General features: G+C 50.4%; 1 protein-coding gene across 2 annotated transcripts in view; it reads right to left on the minus strand.

The window, feature by feature from the left end:
* LOC144122021 (ras-related protein Rab-34-like) overlaps window positions 1–3,443 on the minus strand; it is a 56,182-nt gene extending 52,739 nt beyond the window's left edge. The window contains exon 1 of one of the 2 annotated variants that reach the window (XM_077655532.1): window positions 2,038–3,049. In XM_077655532.1, coding sequence (XP_077511658.1) covers window positions 2,038–2,082 — 45 coding nt within the window. In that variant the 5' untranslated portion in view covers window positions 2,083–3,049. Of the gene's footprint in view, window positions 1–2,037 lie in introns of both variants that reach the window. The other variant, XM_077655531.1, reaches the window with a different exon arrangement.
* Window positions 3,444–17,710: the final 14,267 nt, after the last annotated feature.

Below are 17,710 nucleotides of genomic sequence, written 5' to 3' on the forward strand. Positions count from 1 at the left end.
CAACTTCCCTCTCGCGTGTACCGCGAAATGCTCGACTGGTAGCCTAGTGTAGCTCCCGCTACAAAAATTGCCGCGGTTTAACTGCTGCTGATTCTAGTTAGAGAGCGAAAGCTCTGCTGTATCGGGCAAGTATAGACGCGGCTTGGCGTCTGTAACGTTGAGTGCATTCCGCACATTGGTTATACAGCGCGCCCACCCTGCTACTCTGCCAGGTGGCAGTGAAATTAATGGTTGATCGCGAGAGGTTGGTCACCCAATGCACGCTGCGGCCTATTCTGCAGTGGCGCGTGCCACAACTTTGTCAGCGCTAATGCATGCAGCGCACATCTCTCTCTCTCACCGCCACGTACCTCAAAGCGCGACTGAGGCGTCCACTGACTCAGGGAGCTAGTAATGCGCCCTTCCTTTCCACAAAATCATCGGAGTCTAGAACGCTGTCAACGCCAATGCTAATGAACACAGTAAAAACGCCGATGGCCTATATACAGAGGCGAACGCTCGGTTTCGGCGGCGGCGGCTGAGAGACGTCATAGTTGTCACGTGGCTTCTCCTCGGTTCAATGTCAAATTCGCGCACACAGCGAAGTTATGGAGGCGAAGCTATGGAAGTTTAAAGCTTTTGCTCTAAATGTCACGGCAGTAAAATGTGGCAACGTGACACACAATCAGCGCGCTTAAGTTAGGTCCTGATGTGTTCGGGACATTAACCGAAAGTTTGAGCGGCAGTTAGAGCTGCAGTGTCGTTGTCGCGATCGCCGTAGAAATTCCATTCGCGTTCGCCGAACGTTCGAATCGGTGTTCGAGAATTAGCAGACGCCAGGAAGAGACGAAGCGTTCACTTGGCGAACGCTGCATCGACGCAGGGTCAATAGGCCATCGAGTGATTTTATCTCGCCCTCCATGGAGACCGTCAAGTGGTTTTATCTCTCGAGGACTCTTCAATGTCTGAAATAGGGTGTGATTGACAGCTTGCTGCAAGAAAAGATGCAAGCAGAGATACGAAAGGGGTGTTCTTTACTTTTATATTACACCGTAAGGCATAAAAAATGAGGACAACGGACAAGAAGACGAGACAGGCGCTATATCTGTTGTCATCATTTTTGGGCGCCATGGTGCATACGCAAAACCAACTCGCTCAACTTTTCGTTATTCTTATGCTTCTTTTCTAGTTAGAATATTTGTTTTTGTCGAATGGCTCCAGAATCTTTAAACGTCCGCAAAGGCTCAAATATCCTAGAGAAACCTTTCAGGTTAGCAAGTGACTTATGACGTATGAGAGTGAGCTAGCCGCGAGCAATCGAAAATAAGTTTACACACTGCTTCGCATGGAACACGAGAATTAATCCGAAGACTTCCCACATAAGTGCAGACGTACCCAGCGCCGGTGGACAGCGGCACGTAGATAGCGCGTGGTTTAAATGCGCATTTAGGTTTGAACCCGCGCTAGAAAATTAATCCATACGTTAGTTAATATCCTGAGACACATGTAATGAGAAAATCAGGCAGTCGTGGTGGGCCTTTGACATGCAGAAAGATTACGCACTGCTTCCACAAATATGCTTGACCTTTGATTTTTAATCAATAAACCACGAGTACACCTGGTGGTAATAATAAACGTACACTCGCCCACTTGAGGCAAATAAAAGACAAACATGATGTATAGGAGTGCTGAATTGGCCATGATTTGTGTCTCTTCGCGAGTGCGCGTTCGTTATTTCCGCATGTTCGTCCTCCGCGACATCTGTGGGGCCACATGACGGCACAGATGCCTAGAGTAATGTGCAAGTGAAGGTTTTCAATAAAGCGCGCGTTTCAATCTAAACCCGTTCCAGACGAAATTCTGTCAAACACTGGATGACGAATATCTGGCCGCGAACGGCCAGTTGAGCCATACGCAGCTGCCCTGCCAACACACCAATCCCGCACGCACCTCGCGCACAATCGTTCACGCACTCTCCTCACCGCCTGTCCTTCCTCAACCAAAGCGCGACAAGTGAGCGACCCACAACGGGCGGCGCAGTCTATCCCTGGCACTCACCTGCGGGAAGTGCTCGATCCCGGAGCCCTCGCTGTCAATCCTCATCGGAGCGGCGACGCTGCGGTCGAAGGCCCGGCGGACGCCGCCGAGGGCCAAACGGGCAAGGTCAGGGGGACGACTCCCGCACGGGAGGCACCTCTGCTCCGATCAGCCGCGCACTTTCCAAAACAAACGACGCTCGATCACGTCCGCACGCCGTTGTTGTCGGCGCACATTTAAAAAGACAGGGGTTTTCCGGGCCCCACTCACGACGCCAAGAGATATGAAGAGAAGGAAGAGGGCAACGCGCATTCGTCCTCCTCGCCCGGAGTACCGCGGAATGGGAGGCCCCGGCAACGTGACTCCCCGGCGTCGCAGCCACCAGCGGGAAAAGCGGCGGCCAGCTACTCGGGAGTCGGCGAAACGAGTGGGCAGCAGGGACGGCGAATTGTTCTTCCACCTGTGCCGCCGTCAGAGAACATTTACCGATTCCGGGGCAGAGTCATGACGCATAGCGACGCGTCGTCCCTTTCCGCGGATCGTCACGGTTCAAGCGCCGCCGACAACAACGCCCGAGCGCGTTGGGGCGGAGGGGAGCGCGCGCGGAACAGCGCCACTGCACGCCGCCGTCGGTGGTGCGGCTACAACCGGCGTCCCGGCTCGCGAAGCTAAACAGCGCAACAAAAGGTTTAATTTTGGACCCCCCTCCTAACATCCGGCGGCGCCCGACTTGGCACACGCCTTCACACACCGCCATCCCCGCAAGAAAAGCAGACGACGCCCTAGGCTCGCGCTGGGCCTTTTCTTCGGCGCTTGGCCACTCGCGCGAGCGTCCATTATTTGTCGCTGGGCTTCTGGGACACCGGAGGAGGCGACGCGATGAAAGGCCACCCCAGTTCGCCGGCCGGCGCTTGATAATAATGCCGGCACTCATTCGTGCGAGCAGCGCACAAGGGGCGCGCTTATTTCGGTCTCGAAGAGGGGGAAAGGAGGCCTGGGCCTAAAAGCGAAACGAAGAAACCAAGGCGCCGTACAGCAGACGACGCGCGCGTGGTCGTCTGCTTGCTGTTTGACGTCGCCGCCGCCGTCATCGACGTCCCTCTTTCTTTCGCGTATTTCTGGCACGCCAGGGGCGACCTCGACGAGCGCCGGGTCTGGACAGCGTCTGTTTCGCGAAGCACCAGTTCGGGCTTGGCAACCGCAGAGATTAGAACGCAGAGTGCGATGGACGTGGACGCGTGTTACGCTGTACAGTTGGATCGATCCGCAGGCGACCCTGAAGTCTAGGTCGATAGGATAAGTCACAGTGGCCGGACGCTGAAGAAAGGACCCCCTGCGCGGATCCTGCGCCGGCGCTCCACGGGCCGGTGCGTGGTTCGAGCGTTTCGCCACCAAGAGTGCGCTTCAGCGAACACATGGCGAAGGGCGCTCTGCGCGCTGCCTGGCACGACGCGTGCGCGTGTTGCAGACACCAAGGTCCTGTGCGCTCTGCGCAGCATAGCGCAGCAGCAGGTCGGCACGCGCCACCTATTGTGGTGTTGCGAAGCTAAAAGATTAGCTTTTTTTTCCCCGCCGAAACAAAGGAGACCTGGAAAACATGGAGGCACTCGGCCCTACATTTGCGCCACAATGTGTAGTCGCGAAGGTCAGCGCGTGTCACTCTCGACGTTTAGTCCATGGGCACACTCGCGTTGAGTGGGGTATCTCGGGATGCTGCGTGTACTCTGATATGCGCTACTTCGAGAATAAATTCGCAATGTCTGGGAAGGTTTCGATAACATCGCACTAATTTCCGCCACAGCCACCAAAAGGAATATTGCGAGCCGAAAACAGGTTACTTCAAAGCCCGATCCTTAGCTGACTCCCCAGACCACATCGCTCCGACCAGGCGTTCTTGACAGCGAAGTGCAAAGAAGGCCTGGCGCGCCGCGGTGGCTCAGTGGTTAGGGCGCTCGACTACTGATCCGGAGCTCCCGGGTTCGAACCCGACCGCGGCGGCTGCGTTTTTATGGAGGAAAAACGGTAAGGCGCCCGTGTGCTGTGCGATGTCAGTGCACGTTAAAGATCCCCATTAGGTCGAAATCATTCCGGAGCCCTCCACTACGGCACCTCCTTCTTCCTCTCTTCTTTCACTCCCTTCCTTATCCCTTCCCTTACGGTGTGGTTCAGATGTCCAACGATATATGAGACAGATACTGCGCCATTTCCTTTCCCCCAAAACCAATTTTAGTATATCAAATAAGGCCACATATTCTCGCGCGCAACCAGTGGGCGATCCAAACCTCTTAAACCAGCTGCGCGTATCCTATTCATACTATTGTCACCTAAGAAAATTTGTCAGTGAAACCCAGAATGCCCGTGGAAAGTACTGCGCGAAAGTTCATGTAAAGCGGGGACTGAGTAGAATAAAACCTTGTTAATTCTGCACACGCAAATCAAGCTTACTTATCGTAATCATCCTGACACAGCAGCGTCTCCAATTCACCACTCTCTTATACATATGTCCGTACAATACCTGCGACAAGCGAGCCTTCAAGCAGCACAATGACGCTAATATGTTATCGCAGCCAGTATAGCGTTATCTCTGCATCCACCAGTAAATCATTAAGGCGAAGGCCTTTAATGGCTCATCGTTGTCCGTCCATCCGCGAAATCTGTCACATTATAGCTGTCAATCCAATGCGGTTCGGGTGTCCGCCGAGATATTTGAGACAGGCGTCATTTTCTTTTCTTGAATTGTCCAACGGGACAATTCCAACGGGACGCCGCGTCGGACGGGCGATGGCGTTCCTTCCGTGGACCCCTTGGCAACCCTGAAACACGCTGCCGCATACCAGTCTTAAAAACGAAGCTTAAGCGTCCTCCAATGTGGAAGCAGTTTCGCGCAGCCGCGATCGATCGAGATAAGTCTGGTGGCGTCGCAAAGGAAATGGTAAAGCCGTGTGGCTGATGAGCGTGTGACGTCACTGAGTGGCGCCACCACCGTTAGAGAGAGAAAAACTTTATTGGTGGAGAGGAATTGATAGGATAGAATAAACTTTATTGCTCTAGTTTCTATACACTTCAGTGTTCAGAGGTCGTCTTAATCTTGCTATGTATTCGCCCTCTTCAGCGTGTGGAGCCCCTATTCCAGGGCCCCATTGGACCTGGCAGCTTTCACAGCATGTTGTACCAGCCTTCGTTGGAAGGCTGGACTGTGGCTGGAAAGCGCTTCCTCCCACTGCTCCCGACACGCTTCTTTCTGATTATGGAAACTATAATTGTCCTTGCACTCCCACGTTGTGTGATACACCGTGGGTCTGCCTCCGCAATTGGGGCAAGTGTCTCTGTACTGCGTTGGATACATCTTAATATGAAAAGATCAGCTAGGGTTTCTGTTTGGAGCCTCCTCCATATGACCGCCTCTTCCTGAGTCAGGCTAGAGTGCGATTCCGGATATCTTTTCCTTACCCCCCTGTTGTAATTGGTGATTTGTGAGAAGGTGGGAATTACGTTTTCTGAGGCCCCCTCCTGCCTGAGTGGTTGAGAGGCTCGGTTCGTGTAAGCTCGAGCGGTCTCATCGGCCCTGAGGTTGCCCCATACTTCCGCATGTCCGGGTACCCATAAAATAAAATTCCTCGCCTGGTCCTTTTTTTGGAGCCACTTGTGCTAGGACCTGTCTTGCACATTTACATATCCTATCCTTTCATATAGTTCCTGCGCTCCTCTTTCCAGTCCGTTAGGATGGTTAAAGATTTTCCGATCCGGTTGCCTTCGGCGATCGCTAGAGCAACTGCGAGTTCCTCGCCCTCATCAACCGTACCGTTTTTAATGGATGCGCTAGCAAATTCTGCGCTCTCCCAGTTGAGTGCTACCGCTGCCATTCTCACGTCTCTTCCTCTGTATCTGGACGCGTCCACATATACCGCATTTTCTTTGACCGCCAGTTCTCTTCTATGTATTTTGCTCTCGCCTTTCTCCTAGCCCGGTGTAGGTTTGGGTCCATGTTTTTGGCGAGCGAGCAGACTGTGATAATGGCTCTCATGTTGTCGGGGATGTCTGCTTCCTTTTCTAGTATTTTTTCGAAGTTGTACCCCAACTTTTCTAGGATTCTTCTGCCGCTTCTTGTTTGCACCAGCCTCTCCTTTTGCATCTCTAGCTGTGCCTCTTCCATCTCTTAGAATGTATTGTGAATGCCGAGTGCTAGTAACTTCTCGTTTGCTGTATGCATCGGCAGATGAAGGGCCGTTTTATAATGATGATTGGTTTTTAATGATTGGTTTTTGGAGAAAGGAAATGACGCAGTATCTGTCTCATATACCGTTGGACACCTGAACTGCGCCGTAAGGGAAGCGATAAAGGAGGGAGTGAAAGAAGAAAGGAAGAAATAGCTGCCGTAGTGGAGGGCTCCGGAATAATTTCGACCACCTAGGGATTTTTAACGTGCACTGACATTGCACAGCACACGGGCGCCTTAGCGTTTTGCCTCCATAAAAACGCAGCCGCCGCGGTCCGGTTCGAACCCAGGAACTCCGCATCAGTAGCCGAGCGCCCTGATCCGGAGTTCCCGGGTTCGAACCCGACCGCGGCGGCTGCGTTTTTATATATGCCTTCCGAATGACTGCTTGATTTGGTCCCTTTCTCCTTGGGTTGTTTGGAAGTATGAGAGGGAGTAGGTCGCCCTACTTATGATCAAACTTCTTACGTGTTTCAGAGTGTCGCTTTCTTTTATGCCACGTCTTCTCTGCGATACTCTGGTTATCATTCTTGCCACTTGCGTCGCAGCCAGCTTAAGCCGGTTGATTGCGAATCCGCATCTCCTGTTTGTTTGGATCCACATTCCGAGGATTCTGACCTGTTCCCTCTCCGGAATGTGGCTTCCTTCGAGCAGGATTTCTACCTTCTCTGGGTTTTTCTTCCCTCTCTGGATTCTGAGGATCTCCGACTTTTCAGTGGAGCACGCCAGTCCTCTTTCTTTCACATACTCTTTACCCGCCGCGGTGGCTCAGTAATTAGGGCGCTCGACTACTGATCCGGAGTTCCCGGGTTCGAACCAGACCGCGGCGGCTGCGTTTTTATGGAGGAAAAACGCTAAGGCGCCCGTGTGCTGTGCGATGTCAGTGCACGTTAAAGATCCTCAGGTGGTCGAAATTATTCCGGAGCCCTCCACTACGGCACCTCCTTCTTCCTTTCCTCTTTCACTCCCTCCCTTATCCCTTCCCTTACGGCGCGGTTCAGGTGTCCAACGATATATGAGACAGATACTGCGCCATTTCCTTTCCCCAAAAAACCAATTATTATTATTATCCACACACATCGCCGCTTCTTGTAAACTTCTCTCTTTTTCTTTTTGTCCTAGCATTCCCTGCGTGGTTCATATTGTGATGTCGTCCGCATAGGTTGCGAAGCCGATGTCCTCGATCTTTTCGAGTCTTCATGCTAGTTCTATCATCGCTACGTTGAAGAGTACTGGTGATATGACCGAGCCTTGCGGCGTGCCCTTGTTTGGCGTGTTCATTTTTTCTCCCCTCAGCTCCCCGTTTCCCACCGTGGCTGTCCTTTTGCTTAGGAAGGCCCTGGTCTAATTATGGATCTTCTTTCCGCAGTTGGCGCTGTTGAGTCCCTCCATGATGGCGGTGTGGCCTACATTATCAAAAGCGCCTTTGATGTCTAGGGCCATGATAACGTTTTCGCCATGGTACGGGACTTGCGTTAGGACTTCTTCTTTGATCTGAAGGAGGACGTCCCGCGTGGACAGCTTTTCCCGGAAACCGAACATGCTGTCCGGGTAGTGCCGCTTCTCTTCTAGGTGTTGCTCTAGTCGACGGAGATACTATTCGCTCAAAAAGCTTTCCCATGCTCGACGTTAGCGATATCGGCCTGAGGTTTTCTATTTGGAGCTTCTTTCCGGGTTTGGGAATCATCACCACCGTGGCGTATTTCCACTCCTCTGGTACCGCTGCTTTCTCCCAGTACTCGTTGACGAATTGGGTCAGTTGGTCGACCGCTTCATCGCGGAGGTTTTTTATCATGCAGTTTCTGATTCTGTCTGCAGCGGCCAAGGCGGCGACGCGCAACGCCGCGGCCGCTGCATAGACCTCTTCTCTTGTTATGTGTCTGTCCAGGTGCGGGTTGTCTTCGCCTCGGTATTCCTTGTCGTAGGCGTCCGGTTTTTCGATGCCGTATACCTCTTCCTCTATCCTTTTAAGGAGCTCGTTGTCGCCAGCCTCGAAGGTGTGGACGATCCTCTGGATTGCCTTGTTGCCCTCTGACCTGGTTTTGGTCGGGTCGAGCAGGGCCTTGATTATTCTCCATGTTTTGGCGGTACTGAGTGCGCCATTGAGTTGGTCGCTGAAATCGTCCCAGCTTCGCCTCGCGAGAAGATTGGCATAACTCTCGGCTTACTTCTGGAGTTCGCACATCCTCTTCCTTAGCTTCTTATTGTGTCTCTGTGTCTTCCATTTCCTTGTTAGCACTCTCCTGGCCTCCCACAGGTGGAGTAGGTGGGAGTCGACTTCCGGTGCTTCTTCTGTTCTTTTGACCTCTTGGGTGTATCTGGCCTGGATCTCCTGTAGCTGCTCGCTCCACTCCTTGATCGAGCCGATGTCACCCTTCAGGTCTTTGCATGCTTGCCTAAATTCGTTCCAGTCCACGATCTTTCTGATTCCAATTTTCCTTCTCATCTTCTGCGCCTCTATCGTGGTTCTGAGAATATAGTGGTCGCTTCCTAGGCTTTCCGGGAGGTTGTCCCATTCTGCGCCACGCGTGTTTTTGACGAAAGTTAGATCTGGACAGGTGTCCGGGCTCACGCTGTTGCCGGTCCTCGTGGGCTGGCTCTCGTCCGTCAACAGTGTACATCCCGTGCTTTCCGCTGCATCGTCGATCTGCTTTCCCTTCTTGCTGTCTTTCTTGTATCCCCGTCTCTCGCCATAGGCGTTGAAGTCGCCTAGGACTACCAGGGCGTTGCTCTTTGCCAGTCTGCTCTCTCCCACAAAAAGCTTGGAGAAGTCTCCATCCCTTTGCTTCGGCGAGCTATAAACGTTAACGACAAAGAGGCTCTTCCCTTTCTTTTTGGGAATTATTTCAGTTATTACGTGTTCTAGCTTGGTGTCTGGGATTTAATCGTGTTCTATGGTGGTAATTCTCTTACTAATTAGGGTAGCTGTGCGTCCTTTCTCCTGGCAATCATAGCCCCTCAAGGTTGTAATAGTTGCGAATTTTCGGGCGAGGGGGACGAGCGTGATGTTAAACAGGAAGGGGGAGAGGACGGACCCTTGAGGAGTTCCGATACTCTGAAGCGTGTAGGAGGGGGAAGAGAGAGTTCCAAAATGTATCCCAGCCGTGCGGTCAACCATCGTTCGAGAGGAGCGCTCTCGATGCAATCTTGCCAGACGCATCGTGAACGCCGATCTAGAAGGATGCCGCCTAAACGCTCTTTTTAGCACTTAATCAACATCATCACCACACATTAACGACACAAGAAACAACGACACCGCGCTAAAGGTTATCGCCTCACCACACTTTAGGCCAACAAAGTGCCCCCCTGAAGTTATCTACAGCACTATAATTATCCTGTCTATAATTGCTTCGCTAACATTCTCCGCGCTGAAAAGTAGGTTGTAAAAAATTTAGGCACATTACCGAATGAGGCAGCCTGCTTGACTGGAACAGAGGGAGTGTTCGTAGCTAACTAACAGTGTTTACTTGCGTATAGGTCGATCACTTTTCTCTCTTTTTTTTCATAATGATGGTCTCCGAACTCGGCGGCCAACTAGCACGATCACGGCGAAGGCAATGCGCAAAGCCGGCTACAAACGCAGAAAAGAAAGGAAGACAGACACGCTATACCGATGCGACTGCGGAAACCCTTTCATTAATCCCTGTCGATCATTCGCAGTGTCGGATGTCGCACCGTAGTTGTGCAACGGCTTCATGCGACGCCCTATATTCGAGAGGTTTGATAATGCCGATACGAAGTAAAGAATGCAGCCTTACACCCCCCCCCCTCCCCCCCCGAGTACGCGTGAGAAATCTGCCAGTCGCTCGGCCGCTCGGCCAGTCGTGCCTCCCGAACGTCGGTGGCCGTTCTGGCGAGCCGTCGTTTTACGCGTGGAGGGGGAAAAACATTTATTAAGAGCATAAATACTGGGTGGATACAGTAGGAGAACCCTTTGGTCGCCCTAATAATCCGGCCCCTCTCAAAATTGTGGGCCAGTACGCGAGTTCATGTCGCCGAAAAGTGCGTCAGAGACTCGCGAAAGCAGGAGAGTGCGCATTTCCGAGTGTGCAATAACAGAGCCACACTTTCCGTCCACTTATAAAGGATCACTGCCGCCCAGGTATACGTCGACGAAGCTGCGGACATTCAAGATGTCTGCCGAAATTTAATTGAATGAAATGAAGGCGTTTACGCGTAACGTGAGTTATCGTGCCTTGAGCGCGAGTGCGGCGTCTCCAAGTGACGATTACAAGCTTTCGGCCGTCCGGTGGTATTAACCTGCTTCATTATGAGCGGTGCCGCCCCTCCCATTCAACTAACAAATTTTGTTTGCTCACTTCGCCGTCGCAGCTTGGATGCGTGACGCACTGTGCCGGTCGCTTTAAATGAATGTTGGCGGCTCGGAGTTCCCTCTGGTAGGCCTATATTACGAAGTTACGACTTTTTCCTATTCCCAAAGATGGCGTAGGGGTCGATGTGTACGGCGTGCACGCGAGTGAATGTGCTGGCGCTCTGGGACGCTGTTGGCATACTGTTTTCCTTCCCCGGTTGACTGCATAGCAATAAAGTATCTTCCCTTTATCGCTCTCTTCAATCATACAAAATCCAAGTTGAGAAAGAGAGATCCCGGATTTCAATCTTTTATCGAACATAATTGTTGCAATCCAGTTCTTTTCTTACACCAGTTCCTAATAAACAGAAAGCACGAAAAAGTGACAAAGAACTACTTTTGTCAGGTTCGCAGAGAAACATAGGTGTGACTCATCAATGCAAGACCAATTCCCCTTCTACGCTGATAACTTCACACGCGCTGTAGTTCCTTCAATATCCGAAATGCAGAAAAGTTATCAGCTAAAGATGGTCGCACTACACGTAATGTTTTCTTTTGTTCGGTGAAAATTGTTCGGAACAATTATTCTAAATATTCGTCGGTGTGGCCTCTGGATCGTAATTGTTCGGTGAGGCGAACGCAATGCATGTAGATGATATATAGCTCGGTTAAAATGGGATGAATTAATCAGAACAACTGATAAATTTTTATTTTTGTTTCTGAGCACAAAATTACATTATAAAATTGAAGACTGACAGCAGAGAAGGCAACCTAAGTTTTTTATATATTTTTTTTTAACAGCCGGCATGGTGGTTTGAGATATTGGACGTGAAATGGACAGGCTTCAAAACTTAAGTTGGCTTTCCCGCGTTACGTTGACCAAATGGCATCGCTCGGGGAATCTCGGGGAATCCATTTCGTCAATGTGCAACAAGAGAAGGCCAACTTGGAGTTTTCAGAACAGTTGATTTCTCGTTCGATATCTTGAACTGAGATCAAGCCTTCGAAATTCTAAAAACCTAGCTCGCCTTCTCTCTTGAGGGCGGCTTTCAACTGCGCAATGCAGCCCTGGTCCCTATAACCAAAAATAAATAAATTAATAAATAAAAAGTTGATAACATTTATTCTATCGTCTTTTAAGAACTCTCGTGCCAAAACGACTCATTTCAGCAAATTAAAAAGTACATAATGTCCACCTTACTGTACAGTCCAGGTCTGTGCAGACCGCACCGACGCACATTTAACGACTTTTGAAAAAAAAGTGCGTATAGATTAAAAAAGCCCTGTACATTGTTCCGCAAGACTTACCATATTCAGTCGTGAGCAATACGCGAGGAACCAATGGTTGAGCATTAATTTATTGAATACTCCATAGTTATTCGTGACAAACTCAATTTTTTTTTATTTTGCAACTATATTTCCTTCGGGCGTATAATATTCAAAAGTTATTCTCCAATTTAGTTTAGAAAAAACTAGAAAATTGACGATTTTGCTAAAAAAATTGCTCCCTCTGATATTGCCCATGACTGTACACTCGTGTAAGAGCCGCGATGATGTAAGAAGCGCTCGCCCCAACTTGGCGGGTGATAATTTTTAAAAATTCACAAAAACCAAATGTGTTTGCTGTGTCTATAAATTTCCTTGTGCGGCACCTTCTCCGGGGAGCTGATTGGTGACAACATTTGCCTACTACTGTCGTCGTTGGGTCATTCCACGCTAAATAATCCCGGCTTTGAGATGAACCCTCAACCACCTCACATTTGTTTTTAAAAACTCGCAGTCAATGGTGTCACTGTGGTAAAGGCGCTCCTTGCTTGTTGGTGCCGAAAAAAAATGTTTGCGTCGTAGCCGCCATCTTAAGCTCGCAGTCGTAGTAAAACTTACAGAGGAGCTCAAGATACTAGAAAGGTAGAAAGGTAGAAGGTACTAGTACCTTGAGCTCCCCTCTAAGTGTCAATACCAACTAGCTCAAATGTCGATTCTGCGTAGTAAAACATAGTGTAACCTTGAAAAAGATTGTAAAAAATCAAATCTTTTTCGTATCGCATTAAAATTTTTCAGATACTTGTAAGCCATTGCGCCTCCAAATAAAGCAACCTCATGCGAAATTTATTTATTGCTATTTAGATCAAATAAATATAGAAATAGGCGCAAATTCACTGTATTTTGTTCTTTTTAAGATTTGTTATAGTAGCCAGCAAATCTATTCTTTGTATACGTTTCCCAGAACGTATATCTTTCAGAAAGCTTTTACCACAGTGACGCGATAGGCTGTGATTTTTCAGCATGTAATGCTTTTAACTCCCAATGTCAGCGCTCCGCGGGAGACAAGGCTTTGGCGCCAGAACGTAAGAAGAACGCGGCGCCGAAAACATACAACGAACTTTGGCGAAACTTTGTCAGCCCCTGGCGACTACGTACTGCGCTGCCGCCGTAGAAGCGCATGCGTCAACGGCGTCTCTAGAATGCGCTACCTCACTGTTAATGCGCACGCGCAGGCCGCGCAATTCGCAAGCGTCGGTTTGCAAAAGCAGGTGCGTCGCAGCAACCTCGCTCGCCCAAGCGATAGCTGCAGCAAGGTACTTCAAGATTCCCTCCCCTTCAGGTTACACTCTTCAGTTTTAACCATTGGCTTTATATTCGCGGGTTGTTAACGTGTAAAAGCGTTCTCTGCATGCAATGCACATTTCCTTCGTTGTGTTGAGCAGTTGACGTATGTGTTAAACGTTATACGGTGCCCCGGCATTCTGCGCCCGGAGGTTCGTATGACGCGTTCGTTTTCCTCTCTGCTTCCCTTCATCTGTTTATTAAGGCGAAAGCCTTTAATGGCTCACACTCGCGTCGTCCGTCCGTCCGTCCGTCCCCGCCCTGGAACGGTGCTAGCTGTGGCCTCTCCCTCACGCATCGGCGCACATCCTCCTCCACCTCAGCAAAACAGGTAGCGGCGCAGCTGCACATAGCAACAGTGGCGTCACTCGTGCACCAGATGGAGCCAGTGCGCGCGTCAGCGGCAGGCGCGGTGACGCTCCTTCGTCAGACGTCTCGTTGCAGTCGAGTGAGTCGAATGGCTCCCAAGCGGCCCAGTGATTCCACGGCAAGCGGTTCAAAGAAGCGCCACAGGAAGGCGGATTCTCCCGATACCAAACGCCGGAGAAATTGAAAGACACTTTGGAAATTGTAAAGTGTGTTCGGCGAAAGCCTGTGGCCATTCGACTGGGGGGAGGGGGGGGGGGGGGGGTGACATGTGCAAAAAAAAAAAGACATGGGCATAGTCAGTCGAATGGCCACAGGCTTTCGCCGAACACACTTTACAATTTCCAAAGTGTCTCAATTTTTGATTAGTTACCGACCTCCCGACTTGCGGCCAGCCAGCGTCTTCGCTATTTTCTTGTCTCTCTCCTTGTGTCTTTATTTAAAAACAAAAAGCGTTGTCCGCGAAGCAAACAAAGGAATTCACGTGACGCGTAAAGGAGCGCGAGTGTCTTCTACGCCGCGACCCTAAGCGCAAGAAACACATGTCGTCCACAACAGCGAGGTTAATTCCGTAGTCCGGGCACGCTGTACACAAAAGGAAGCGAACTTCACGCTAAAGTGGGCCGCCGACAGCTGCAGGAACTAGACCTTTTGTGCTAGCGCGTCATCGCGAGGTCAGTTCTGCGTTAATATAGGGCAACGAGAGTCCGCGCAACCGAACAACTTGTTCCAAAAGCCGAGCGTCCTCGCCACTGGAACTAATCGGTCAGAAAACAGCCTCCTAGCAGCACTCGCTACGTCCAAAAAGCCGAGAAAGGCTCAAGGTGCCCCTTGGACGACGTAGGTAGTGCGTACAGTATACAGGGTGTTTCACCTAAGTTTCTGAAATTTTTAACAATAGGTTTCTGGAGAAGAAGTGCGCTGTTTTCGCCACAGCATTTTCAGTGGTGTAATGCATCAGCGTACATCTAAGACGCGCTATTTAGCAGGATTGTTAACTAATACTGAGCAGTTAATTTTTCAACTATTGGCCTAAGCTCCTTAATTATTAAGAGGTGTGTAGCCCACCCTAATTAATATCCGTATCAGTTTGTAGAATTTCGAAAACGCAAACACAGTTACCCTCGGCGCTGTGGCCCAAGAGATTTTGGCTACCTCGCGCCAAAATACATGCGCTTTCGAGAAGCTTGCAGGCAAAGCAACCTCTCCAGTGCACGTAACTCGTAGAAATAGCCAAAATTTGATGGGGCACAGCGTTGAGGGTAACCGCGTTTTCGAAATTCTCGAAGCAGATATGGATAATAATTACGTTCGGCTACACGCCTCTCAATAATTATGAAGCCTAACATTAATTGGCAAAAAGTTAACTATTCATTATTAGTTACCTAGGCTGCTACTTAGCGCGTCTCAGCTGTATTCTGATGCGCCACACCGCCGACGATGCTATGCCGCAAGGAACACTCTTGCAACTCAAAAAGCGTATCTTCAAACATTGCAGAAAGGCTTAGGTGAAACACCCTGCATGTGCTCAGAAATGAATTAATTATATCGCTAGGCCTCGCGACTCCCTCAGATGGAGAGTGCACGTTCCGGTCGTACTCACGTGCATGTCAGGCGACTGGCATGAGTAACAGGCGCCAAATAATATCTTTCTTGCGCTCGCACCACGCTAAATTTCTTAACACTGATTAGAGGGTACATGTGAGCGCTAGCCTTGCGTACTGTACGCGCATTTCAACGGGGCTGCAGTATGCGCACCGAATGTGCAGTACGCGTGTCAAACACGCACTGCGCATGTGCGCCGGTTCCTCGCTGCTCCGTCAGAATGCGCTGATACGCAAGGCCACGTGCTCCCGTACTCCCGCTAACCGTTGTTCAGATAGTCCGTCCATCCAAATACGCCTTCGACAGGCAACGCGATGCAGGGAGTAACCCACCGCCGCGTGTGATGTGCGGAAAAGATTGGTAGTTCTCAAGGAGCCACCAGGAAACGTCTTGGGACCAGCCGGCCGGGTACACCGTTCCACTTTTTTAGCATGAACACTCGAGCGTATATCACCAAGTCGATAAGTGTCGTATCACGAACTACAGCGGCGAAATGTACGGCAATACGCGCGTGCCAGCAAAGAACAGTGCTGTGAAAGTCGCCTCTGGATAGGCTGTTCCGGGAAACGGACCCAACCCCACTTCCCTTTCCTTTGGTCCCGCTATTGTCTTCCTCTTCTTTTTAGTACGAAAGCACAGTGAAGCAAAGTGCGTTTACTGAACACAGTAAAACCCAGCCAAGAATCTTGTGACTTGAGTGATCTTCCGGTTGACCTTGGCCAACCTGCAGAAATGACAAATATTTCCGCCACTTGCATTGCACGTAGTCGCCTCCATCAACTTCAAACCGTCCACAAAACCTTCCGCGCGTCCTACTCGGTTTAACTACGTTAAAACCCTGCCATTTTATTTTTACGAACACTTCCATCAAGTTATATCTAAAGGCTCGCATGGCAGGCCGGTAGCAACGCCTGATCGCAATATTTGGCTTGATACTTCACCCTTTCTTTGCTACAGGAAGGAAGGGAGTACCACGTTTCCTTTAATAATACCTTCTTAGCGGCGGGCACAAAAACAGAACACAAGGCGATAACGGACTCAGAAGTAAGTGGAGTTGGGTCCGTTATCAGAAACAGCTCCGCGAAACACACTTCACCGGAGTGTTCATTGAGCACACGCACCTATTGTCGCACATTTCTCCATTTCGCCACTCTGCTCCGTGATACGGCGCTTATCGACTTGGCGGTCGACACTGGCAAGTTCATATTAAAAAATTTAAAGGGGGTACACCACCTAAAATGGCATAATACCGGATGAAGAATTTCACGTGACAAGAGCTCTTATCATGCGCACTTCTACATATCGCACTGCATATTTCAAACTGGTCTGCCTGGTTCCAGCATCTCCCCATGGTCACAGCAAAAAAAAAAATTACTTTTCCTTACAGTATATATGCACACGTAAATAACGCAACAGCGAATATAACAATGCTTTATTTACATGTACATAGGGTAAGAAAAAGTTTGTTTTTTTGCGTACATAACAAACCCGCCGCTGTGGCTCAGTGGTTAAGACGCTCGCCTACTGATCCGGAGTACCAGCTGCCGCGGTGGCTCAGTGGTTATGGCGCTCGGCTGCTGACCCGAAATACCCGGCTCGATCCCGGCCGCGGCGGTCGAATTTCGATGGAGGCGGAATTCTAGTGGCTCGTGTACTGCGTGATGTCAGTGCACGTTAAAGACCCCAGGTGGACGACATTTCCGGAGCCCTTCACAACGGCGTCCCTCATAGCCTGAGTCGCTTTGGGGCGTTAAACCCCCATAAACGGATTCGGAATAGCCGGGTTCGAACCTGAAAGCGACAACCGCGTTTCGATGGAGGCGGAACGCTAAGTCGCCCGTGTACTGTGCGATGTCAGTGCACGTTAAAGAACCCCAGGTAATTGAAATTATTCCGGAGCCCTGTACAGCACCTCTTTCTTCCTTTCTTCTCTCAGTCCCTCCTTTATTCGTTCCCCTACGGCGCGGCTGAGATCCGAAGCAAAAAAATGTAAACTGGGTGCAAAAATACCGAGGCGACAGATAGGTGGATATTATCTGAGGGGCAACACTTATGCGCGCCAAAGCGGCAAAACTTTTGAGGCAACACTTGTGCACAGCAAACACTTACGAGAGGCGGCGACACGCTGGCGCCGGCTTCAGACAAGCACCTTTCCGTGCCTGTCAGTACTCGGCAAAACTATTCCCACCGCTTATGAGGATAAATGTCCAAATCGCGGGGACAGGGCTACATCATATTCCATAATACCACGTGGGCCTAACAATGCAGCCTGGAATTGTCTTCACTCCAAAGTCCCACGCTGAAGCAGTGTGATGCAGGCCTTGACCAGCACGGTCTTGAAGGACCAGCTCGCCTTTACAGAACGCGCGGGGGGAGGGGGGGGGGGGGTGCTTGAACCAGACGAAAGAAGTCCGGAGCGACCCAACCGAGAAGCCTTTCCGAATGAAGTTTATTCTTCTTCTATCTGCAGCAAAGCGTCCGAATCGTTCGCAGTCAGCAGGGCAGCAGTGGCCGCCGTCACTTCCGTGCCACCGCTGCTTCGTGCTCCCTATAGTCATGTGCCCGTTCGCCCTTCTTTCCTTTCTCTA

Source organism: Amblyomma americanum, chromosome 2 (assembly GCF_052857255.1).
Source record: "Amblyomma americanum isolate KBUSLIRL-KWMA chromosome 2, ASM5285725v1, whole genome shotgun sequence".
NCBI classification, from domain to species: Eukaryota; Metazoa; Arthropoda; class Arachnida; order Ixodida; family Ixodidae; genus Amblyomma; species Amblyomma americanum.